Genomic DNA, 11,030 nt, shown 5'->3' with positions numbered 1-11,030 from the left:
AGAGCCAGATGAAGTACCTTCTAATCTGAGACTTCAGCCGTGGATCTCAACATGAAGCTGGGCTTTCAGATTACTCTGCTGGGTGACAGTCAATTGGAAGAGTGGATTTGTAGGCACATACAGGAAATTTGACCTACATGTAAAGCCCCTTTTTTCCCCCAACTGTAAAAAGAACCACCAGTAATTGCAAGAGTACCCTTGTATTCATAAATCAAAAACAAAACCCATCCATCTTAATTCTACCATGTAAAATAATAAAAAACACGTTCAAATAACTTTTTTGTATAAGGCATTTGCTGATGTTTTCTTTTTGAGCAATTTAGTCTGGCTGATGCATATTTCTGATCTAATACTATTAGGAGCAGGTCAAATGTGACATTAACTAAACTAGTTGACGAGGGAACTGATGGAGCAGAGGTCTGACTGAATAAATGGTTTAAATAAATCTAATTTTAATTGTGCAGGGTCATAATTTCACACTGAACATTGGAGAAAAAGCCAACCCTTAGCAGAATCACATTAATTCAGCAGAGAAAAAAATGCAGTAGCACAATTGCTGGTAATCCTAAAAATCTATTTCACTAATTGTAAATAAAGCCTTTTTTTAATCATTTATACTTTATTTTTATAATAATAATAATAATAATTAGTTTACTTACTATCTGTTCCCTTGGGGTATAAATATGACATGACACATTTCGTCTTAGCCACTGGCCATAAACTTTAGGAAAGACCCCTGTTTACCTGGACCCCACACACAGTGAGAAGGATGATAAGGGAGTTAAAATAATCTGTAAAGCTCACAGTTAGGGAACTGCAGAAAGAGTCTCATTTTAGGGTCACCCAGTTTCCATAGAAAAAGCTTTTGACGTATGGGTAAAACGGTTGTTTGGGAGGAATGCCAGGGGACAAAAACCCTACATGTCCTACCATCAAAAATGTAAACATGTGGAGTTTGTTCAGATGAGTTAAGCTTATTGGTAGCAAATACTCCAGGTGGGTCTAGCATGTAACAAAGAATGAATATGTTAAAAAGCCCCCCATGCCCACTGTTAAGTATGGTGGAGGATCTGTGATCCTGTTTCTCTTCCAAAGTTCCCTGGAAATGTTGTTAGAGCGCATAGCATCATGAACTCTTTGAAACACCAGGAGATTTTAAATAAATATCTGATGAAATTCATGGTGATCTCAATTCAGAGACCTAAATCCTGTAGAAAAGATGTAAGGGTGATCTGAATAAAAGAGAGTCTGAGGACCGAGGACTCTGGACGACCTGAAGAGAATGTGCAGAGAGACTCTCCAAAGATTCCTCCCTTTGTATACTCCAGTCTTGTGTAAGGTTACAGAAGAAGACTAGTCCTGTCCTATTGGCAAAAGGTTGTTTTTCAAAGCGCTATCAGCAGGGACACCAATAATTGTGACACACATGATTTTGTCAACAAAATAATCAAAATCATCTGATTTTTTGTGCTCCAAATGAAGGTATTTGAATTATGATTTGATTTTTTTTTCTAAATTATTCAGTGTGGGACTATTTTGTTGCCCTTAAAGATGAAATTATGATAAAGCTTTTTACACATAGGATTTAATTGCTACTCTGTGGAATTGAGATGCACCGATCTTGACTCCAAGAATGCATGTCGGGACGTTTTCCCTGCTGGACAATTCCTGGTGTAATTGTTATTACTGGGCTCATTTGTCTTGTAAGCCATTGCTGATGTGCAGCACCAGGTTCTTAAAGATAGGTAACTGACTTTGTTGATTTTCTTACATTTGAGCTTTTCGTAAGGCAGCAATAGTGATGAGTATTAAAGCTTCACATCATTTTACGGTCAGAAACGGCTTTGATAAATTATAACAAAAAAGAATTAACTTTAGTGTGACTGTGCCATAAGATGACAGACAATAAAGCCACAAAGAAGACCATTATTGTCTTGTTGGCCAATTTGTTGAATGCTGCATGCAGCAAGTTTTCACTGTTTAGGTAGTAATACAACTGCTTGGCACATTTATTTTTAGAAGTTACTGCAATAATCAAAAATCTGAACTAATAATGTTTCAAAATCAGAGTTTACTGTCTTAAGCACCCTGTTCTGTATTCTTATTGGAGAAATGGTATCAAAACCAAACATGGTTGAATGAAGTGAACCGTTTGCTGCGCCTCAAAACACATGCTTTCTTGGAAATCAATTTCTTACCGTTGTTAAAATGTTATGTTTTTGTTATGTAAATGAAATAAGACAATTAAAAATAGTTTAAACCTTTTATCCAGCACAAATCAACTGGAAAACCAATAAATCTGTTTGTAGATATGAAGATATAACAAACCACAATCTGCAATAATCCGGGTCCATAATCGTGCTCTTGGTAAGAGTCCATCAGGGTGTGAGGACATCTCTCATCCACAGCCCTGTTCTGGTAATCTTATGGATTTTCAAAACTTTCAAAAACTTTTTTGTATTTTACTCAGTGACAAGAATAAAATCCATTTTCAGCTTTATCTTGCCAGAAGACTGAACGGCAGGTTTTGGGTCAAAACTAACCGCTACATGGAACAGTTCATAATTTGAGCTAAATAAAAACTAAAAACCCTTGTTCCATCTGAAAAAATGAGGCCCACAGCATGTTGCTGCCACCATCTTCTTTCATTCTGGATGTGTCATTCTTTCGGCAATGAGCAGTGTTGTTTCAAAGTTTCGCTTCAGATCATCACAGAGATTTTACCCAAGTCTGGTTATTTCTTTGGAAGAAAATAACAATGCTTCCTTCCATATATATTCCCATTTATGGAGAATACAAGAGACTGTTGGCACGCATACAACACAACCAGAACTTGTTGGACATTCTTCCACCTCGTTCATTGTTGCTGTTGCTTTTATTATAAATGTAGGACAAATGTTAAATTATTTCAACGTCATTGTTGTCCCATATTCTCTCCTTTCACTGTGCTGGAAGCACTGCATTGGTGCTATGAAACTTTCATGTACTCTTGTTCCGACTAGAAGTAGGTACAAAGTTACATTTACTTTATTTATTTGGAAGCGAAGCTACAGCTAATTGAGTTGATTTTTTGGATCCTCTGTCCCCCTCTGGTCGCTTCACAAGCATATTTTAACCAAACATGCAGCTGCGAACACACATACCTGCTTATGCACTTAACCTGCATTGTTCTAATGTTATTTTCTTTCAGCTGAGCCATTTAGGAGACCTGTACATATTTATTGTACAGTATACCATGTTGCTGGCAATAATTTGCACTGCTCAAACATATAATTGTTACCCACTGTAGGTGTTGGTTTCAAAGCCTTAAGAAGAGAAAATTTGTTTCTCACACCGGATTTTGTAAAAATCTTATCACTACTCACTTTTTATTCAAAAATTCCGGAATTTTCCCTTTTCTGGAAAAAAATTTAAAATCCTACATTACAATTAGTCTTTGTCACCAAATACATTTTTACTCTCAAGTCGATGTTTTGAAATGACTGCTTTCTAGCTCCGAGTATTATGTACCGGTAAGTAATATGAATGGCCGTGAATATCCTACTGAACTTTTATGTTTAGTTCATCATACTCACTGTAACTGATGACAGGTTTGAACGCAACAACGAATGCTCAATTAAAAAAATGCCTCAATGAATAATTGGTTTAGGGGCTTTGACCACATATGCAACCAGTTTGTTATATTCCTAATATTTTAACTTGAATTACAAAAGTGTATAAAAGGGCAGAGAAATGATTTCACATGACAAAAATCTGGCTTTCTCTGAGGGTCTGTACACTTCAGAGACCCCCTCTGAATGTTAAAAAAAAACAATTGTGTTGGGCAGACAGCTTTGTGTTTTTCTTTACAGACTGAAAGTCGGAGGATCTGATGGATGTTGCATATATGTTAGAGGCGTAAACCCTACGGTTTGTTTGGTTGTCGCTCAGGGGTGACAAAGGGAGGGTTAACTTGATCCATCATTTTAGTCCTGCTCATCACTTGCCCTGAGCCAACCTTTCTTTCTTTTCATGCGTTTCTCAACAAACCATAAACATCTAAAGCGAACTGATTTTAAATGGTCAAACTGGGTATATATTAAATCATAAATGGGTTAAAAATCTTAAATTTGTATAATGTTCACAACTGAAAACTAGGTTCCATTAACTTGGATTAAACAGGATTAGTAGAGGCAACACAAATCCCTTTTGAGACTACAGTAGAATATCTCGAAAGTTTTAAATGCTGAACCAAATATCTCATACAAATCATTTAGATGGTAAAAGCAAAAAAAAAAAAAAAAAAAATGAATGTAATCGTTTATCCGTTTCCTTTAGAACATCATGTTTGCCAAGCATAACATTCATCAATGCTGTCCGATTAAAGGAGCCTCTCATCCCTCAGTTTCTAACTGAAACTGTTAACTCTTTCATTCCTGCATTACTTTTAATGCATGTTAAAGCAAGCAAACAAGTCACTATTTGACCTTTTAGTTGCCAACCTGAGAACAGGAAAGCATTATTACCCACAGCTTAAGGACATACAAACATGTAAATGTGTGGTTTGCTTGGATGAATGAGAGACTAATTATGTAAGTTTTGCAACAGAGAGAACTGACAAATTAAGTTTATAGAAACACTAATGGCAAAAAACTGTGTTTTGTCTTTACAATTTTATTACACCATTCATAACAAACAGCTCACAGGAAACATGTAGGAGAACCTGGAAAGGAAAAAAGAAAGCAGGTTAGAATAGACACCAAAACACGCTGCATAAGAAGATCTGTGTAGAAGTACCTGATTATGCTTTCTCTGCTGCTGCTGCCTCCTCATCTCCACCCTTGGTGTTACGCGTGTAAATCAGCTGAGCTCTGTGTTTGGACACCAGTTTGATCATGCCTACAGGACAAAACAGGAAAATCTTAAGAACGTTCTCATTTATACTGTTATGTTCCCTCTGCAGTCAACACGCACAACAACGGAGAACAATGAAGTATGAAAATGTCTGGGTTGCAAAGCAGCGACAGCTGACAGATTAAGATCAAATATCCACACAGGCTGCACTTCACTGAGCAGCAGATCCAAGAGCTGCTTCGGTCAGCGAGACCCTGAAGCTTTAAAGTGTCTGAATTGAATGACCCATACAGCTGCTCATGGCAGGTCAGTGTGACCAATATTTCTCTGGTGTAAAAAGCTAAATATGCACATCATTAAAAGAGAAGGCAGATGCATATTCAATGACACAAATGATATGCTGGTTATGACTGCAGCTCTTACTAGAGTTCAGAAAAAACTATTAGAGACAAGAAGTGTGATGTAACGACACCTTAATATACATTTTAAAATGACTTCCTGTGCAAAATCTGTTTCTGTCAAGCGTTCTATATTATTTTTAAAGAGGCCAAATTGTCTCCAAGGAAAAAAGGTCATTTAGAAGATGATGGATAAGATCCAGACATGAAACAGCCTTACTTCAAGTTGACCCATACTATTTTTGTTTTTAAGAGCTTTTATTGCCTTTCAGTGAACTCGGCGCCAGCCTCATCCCTGTGCCTCACATTAAGGATATAAATCCTGCTCATAATCAAGAAAATCCGGCTCAGAACAAGGTTTCAAAAAGTTACATTTAAGACATTTCAACCCATTATTACTGAGGTTCAAAGCAAACAAGAACTACAAAAATGTAAACAAAAAAACAAGTTATCCTAATGACTTCACAATTATATTTAACTTACTGAATAACTTCAGCAATGCAGATTTACCCATCAACTTGGCATTTGACTAGTTACCAAACTTAATAGTGGACTTGGCATACAGCACTGTGTGCGGTTTTAACGTACTATGAACATCTGTTTCCAACTAAATCTCATTAGACTTTCCTTGAAGGAGCTTGTAGGTGAAGTGACAGAACATTTTGATTTTAACTGCCTAAAAAAGGCAATACGCAAGTTTCAGGAGAAGATGCCTTTACCCCTTCAGATGCGGTCCTGTTTGTTCCAAATGGCGCCCTGAATTGAGGAGGTGGGGTTTACCTTTGGCGAGCAGTTCCTGGAGGGCGTTCCTGGCGAGGGAGCCACGGATCTTCAGCCTTTCCGACACAACAGCGGGCGTGATGAGCTTGTAGTTAGGAACTTCTTTGTACAACTTGTCGTAGGTTGCCTTGTCGAAGAGGACCAAGTTGTTGAGCTTGTCCCTCACTTTTCCCTTGGACCACTTCTGCTCAGGAGCAAAGAGATTAGGTTAGAGAGGAACATTTAGAAGAGATTTCAGTGAAAGCTGACCACTGCCCACCTTCTTCTTGGCTTTGCCTCCAGACTTGTTGACTGGGTCCTTGTCCTTCTTGGACTTCCCAGCATCCTTTTTCTTGTCCTGCTTAGGAGGCTGGAAACAAAGAGCATCAAATTAATGGACTTCACACTAACGTCACCCTCACCCTACAGCTATGTGTGTAGGGCTTTAGGATTTCTTTAAGAACTTACATTTATCAAGCAGGAGACAAATTATCAATGAGTCCAGTATGCAGTGATTGCCACCAGAATCGGCATGTGCTTCCTGATGACTTTTTAAATCCGTTTGTGCTGAATCAGACAATCATTTAGAAATAAGTGATAGTGCTACCTGTGTTTAGGTAAGGTGTAATTACAACACATGGCAGATTTTTAAAGCCCAGTTGATTTTGTGTCAGAACAGAAAAGCCTCTCCTGCGAGGATAAAATCCCAGCCAGTCACGAAAACAAGAGCAGCAACCTGATCGTCATCAATGAGTGTTTTAAGGGGATTTAGGCACAATGTTACGGTCGGCCATGTTATATCATGAAATATAGCCTGAACTTTGTATGAACACGAATAACCCAAAGATATGAACTTAGGTAGATCAAGCTTTCATTTTTTTCCCTTTACATAAATATTTATAAAAATCTGGCAAGAGTTTGGAGAGCTTTATTAACATTGATCTGGCAAATTCCAATATATTTGGGTTTGTTTTATTAGGCTGTTAAAACTGTACACCTTAATCTTGACTTAAATGGCTTACTTGAATGCTTTATAAGTTTAACTTGGAAAACGTGGGATTTAAAAAAGTAAAACGGAGTTTGGAAAAAGAACAGGGTTTTCATGGGGCACTGGTAATACAAATAGGACGTAAACATGGCTCATTGATCAAGAAAGCAATCTGTACCAACAGCTCTTCATAGCCAAATGTCTAAATTTCACATGTCAACATGAAGACAATGTACATGCATATGATAATAATGTCATAAATTAACAGATTTATCTGCACGCCGAAAGGACTTCTGAACACAATGAGGAAGCTCGTTTATAAGAACATGATTTCAATCAGGTCTAAGAAAGCAAAAGGATTGAAAAAATGGCATCTTCCCATCCGAGACCTGCGTCAGAGAAGCTTTATGCGAGATTAAGATGTACATTGGCGACTGTTGAACATCTCGATCACAGCAGAAATGTGATGGCTCACAGAATCTGGTGTTACGGCCTTGACTTTAGACTAGATCATCACGAAACCTGTCTTCTTCCAGTTACGTCTCCTAAACATTGCTTTAACTAAAAGGTCGTGACTTTTTTTTTTTTTTTCACGTAAGAGCCGGGATTGGTGTAAACCTATTGCAGCTTGTTTTCTGTCGGCCAGAGCAGCTGAAAGCATGGTAGGGTGAGCAAACTACTAGCTAGCCCGCTGCTGAGTGAGTAAACTATAACGATTATAAAAGTCCCTCTCCCGCTTTTAACGAAGCAAGAAACATGCATTGACCCAGGGAGCTATTCCGAATAATTCGAGGCCCAAACAAACACAATAAAATCACAAAAACGTTTAATTTTCCCAAATAAAACGTGTAATCTGTAGCCTCACCATGTTTCCTCGTCAAGATGTCGGAGCGAAAGGAAGTCTACCCGTGCAACAGTCCCTTAGACAACCCGTATATTCGGAAGAGATAGAAGGAATTCTGGGAGCCTGAGTTTTCTCGTGTTTTTGTAGTCTTTTTTTTTTTTTTTTATCATTTTGTTTTATCGTCCTACACTTCAGTAGAGATAAAAAAATAGTACGTTTAAGATGACCGAGGCAATCATTTCCCTTAGATCAAGCGCAGATAAATAATACATGCAATAAAATAAATGATAATAACCATTTCTCGTAACCCTGACTACGCGTTGACGTCACACGACAAGTGGCAGGAAGCAGGAACTTGCAAAGATGGTGATTTTCAGTGTTTATGTCGTGAATAAAGCTGGGGGATTAATTTATCAGTATGACAACTATGTGCCGAGAACTGATGTGGAGAAGACCTTCAGCCACCCTTTAGACCTGGTGCTAAAACATCATGATGAGAAAGTCATCGTATCGTTTGGACAGCGGGACGGAATTAAAGGTAATGTGAGCGGTACCACCCCAGCCCAATGAAGCCTTCATCAGTCCATGTGACGTTTGTGCAGCAGTTTTATTTGTAACCGGAGTTGTTGTCTTTCAGTGGGACACGCTTTACTGTCCATCAATGGAGTTGATGTACTCGGAAAAAACACAGCCGATGGAAGGGATATCCTTGAATACTTAAAGGACCCAGCTAATTATCCGGTGTCGATCCGGTTTGGACGGGCTCGCCTTAGCTCTAACGAGAAGCTGATGCTAGCCTCCATGTTTCACTCGTAAGTCACTCTGGGACGGCAGGGTTGCTTGGTGCTGTCATGTGCAACATGCCATCATTTCTAGCTCAGGTCAGAGCTGAGGTCAAGTGAGACAAAATTTAGGATGCAGCAGTCTGTAACTGAAGGAGCTGTCCAGTGCTGCAACAGTGTCATGCATGGGGTCTGTGCTGTCTCCCACCTTGAATGCACCACCCTCACGGGGAAATATGGTGGCACCACCATACTTTAGAGAAGCTTTTCTCTAACAGAGACAGGGAAGCTGGTCAGAGTTGAGAACAGAAGCGGAGATTCACCTTCCAGCAGAACGACGGCTGTAAACATGCAGCCAAAGCTACTGTGGAAAGGTTAAGATTCAAGCAAACTTCATGTGTTTGAACGACCCTGTCAAAGTTCTGACCTAAGTCCAACAGGACTGGTCCAGTCCACAGATGCTCAACATCCAATCTGACTGAGTTTGAGCTGTTTTGATAAAGATGGGTAATAAATCCTATCTCTAGATGTACAATGTTGGTAGAGAGATTGACTTGCACCTGACCTGCTGCAGTGAAAAGGGGTCCTGCGAAAGGATTGACTCAAGTTTTTGTAGAACATTGATTCAGTGTAATAACTCTAGTGTGTATGTCCATATGAAGTGTATCTTATTAGTTTTTTTCTCTTGGATTGTAATTTTTTTAAATTAAAGTTTTCCTATGTTTTTACCCTGCATTTATATAACCCGTAGGACTAAGAGCTATTCTTTCAAATGAATCATTGTTTTCCCTCTTATGTGTGATCAGAGGGTGAAAGAAATGTGTGGTTTTGGTTTGTTTTTTTACATTTGTTACCTTAGTTTGAAAGTTAAGTACAATGAAATCTGCCTCTGATGTTTAAACTCACCTGCCTCCATGTGGGATTTCTCCGCAGGTTATTTGCCATAGGTTCACAGTTGTCTCCTGAAGTCGGCAGTTCAGGCATCGAGATGCTGGAAACAGATGTGTTCAAACTCCACTGTTTTCAGACTCTTACAGGTTGGTACCTCGTACAACACTAGTTGGCACTGTTTCTGTTATATTAATATTAATATGCACCACTATCCGGACGTCCTTCCCCACTTGTTGCCAGATAATACGAGAAAAACTGGAAAGAAGTGACTGTTTTTAAACGCGCAAACAAATTTATTGAACTTATAAGGCAATTATCTTCATTAATGTCTGAACTGTCTTTGGAAAACTGTTTAGTGATTCCTTGAAGTACTGTTTAGGAACTGTTTTGTAGGCCTTCAGAGGGGCATGTTTTTGGATGTTACCGGATCATAAATAAATGAAAACCAGCAAATGCTCAAGGAAAGAAGAAAAATCTGACTTTTAACTTGAGCTCCTTTTTTTTTTTTTATTAGTTTTTAGCCAAATTATCAGTGGCTTCATAATTACATGAAATTATTAGGCTGATCAGAATGTTTTAGGAACTTTTAGTCATGACTTCCTGTTGCACCGGGTAATAATATGACATGGCCCTGAAGCATCTGTCTGCTTTTAAGCTCATTAAACAGAATGTGAGGTGGCTGCTGAATTTTGCACAGTACTTCACACAGAATGTGTTTTCGCACGATAGTTCACTGTGTGGTAGATGCAGCAAAGAGTTCATACATTCAGCTTTTCTAGCCGCTGAGCAGCGCCTACAGTAAGAGCACCATCCTAGTACTCTGAAACTGGACCCGTGGTTTGTTCCTTGAATGTTTTGTGGTGAGACAAGTTGTTCTGCGCCAGCTTTGTGTCATACCTATCAAAGCTCACTGTCACTGCTCCGCTGTTCCATCTTTGCCCTTCCAGGGATAAAGTTTATAGTGCTGGCAGACCCTCGACAATCTGGCATCGACGCACTGTTGAAAAAGATTTACGAGATCTACTCAGACTTTGCCCTCAAGAACCCGTTCTACTCCCTGGAAATGCCCATCAGGTACCTGCACAGTAACAAGATTGTGTTTCCTTCAGCTCAGTACTCGTTTGCACCAAGTGGTTACATCATTTATTTACCCTGTGTTTGGATGCAGGTGTGAACTGTTTGATCAGAATCTGAAAAGTGCACTGGAGGTTGCAGAGAAAGCTGGAAACTTTGGAGCTGGGTCCTAAACCACAGAGTGGAAATAATTCCTCATCATGGCATGCGTATAGGAAATACATCTCCGACTGGAAGGAAACAAGTGCATTTTTAAATTTTATCATCATAACATCTGTGTGAAACTGATTTTTTTCCCCAGGTTTCTAATTCAAGCTGTATATACATAATGCTTTGTAAATACTTGGCAAAATAAATCCTCAACACTATGCAAATGTTCAGTTGTTTCTGTCTGCATGTGGGTTTACTGTGGATTATTGTAGATTTCGCCTCTTGTAGTTTTCGCTGTGAAAATGACAGCA

At 38.8% G+C, this 11,030-nt stretch overlaps 2 protein-coding genes across 2 annotated transcripts; one reads left to right on the top strand and one right to left on the bottom strand.

Annotated features, from left to right (window-relative positions):
* Positions 1-4,633: 4,633 nt before the first annotated feature.
* On the bottom strand, positions 4,634-7,909 carry rps25 (ribosomal protein S25). The gene is made up of 5 exons (XM_047392286.1): positions 7,844-7,909; positions 6,271-6,360; positions 6,012-6,195; positions 4,777-4,878; positions 4,634-4,702 (listed from the first exon to the last, which is right to left on the bottom strand). The coding sequence occupies exons 1-4, from the start codon at positions 7,844-7,846 to the stop codon at positions 4,781-4,783; spliced, it is 375 nt and encodes a 124-aa protein (XP_047248242.1). The 5' UTR covers positions 7,847-7,909; the 3' UTR covers positions 4,634-4,702; positions 4,777-4,780.
* A 235-nt stretch (positions 7,910-8,144) lies between these two features.
* On the top strand, positions 8,145-10,937 carry trappc4 (trafficking protein particle complex subunit 4). Its single transcript, XM_047392285.1, has 5 exons — positions 8,145-8,360; positions 8,460-8,634; positions 9,538-9,641; positions 10,443-10,569; positions 10,664-10,937. Exons 1-5 carry the CDS (start codon positions 8,186-8,188, stop codon positions 10,740-10,742), a joined length of 660 nt encoding a protein of 219 aa, XP_047248241.1. The 5' UTR covers positions 8,145-8,185; the 3' UTR covers positions 10,743-10,937.
* The last annotated feature ends 93 nt before the right edge of the window (positions 10,938-11,030 follow it).

Source organism: Girardinichthys multiradiatus, chromosome 18 (genome assembly GCF_021462225.1).
Source record: "Girardinichthys multiradiatus isolate DD_20200921_A chromosome 18, DD_fGirMul_XY1, whole genome shotgun sequence".
In the NCBI taxonomy this organism is placed as follows: domain Eukaryota; kingdom Metazoa; phylum Chordata; class Actinopteri; order Cyprinodontiformes; family Goodeidae; genus Girardinichthys; species Girardinichthys multiradiatus.
This window is presented reverse-complemented; position numbering and strand designations above follow the sequence as displayed.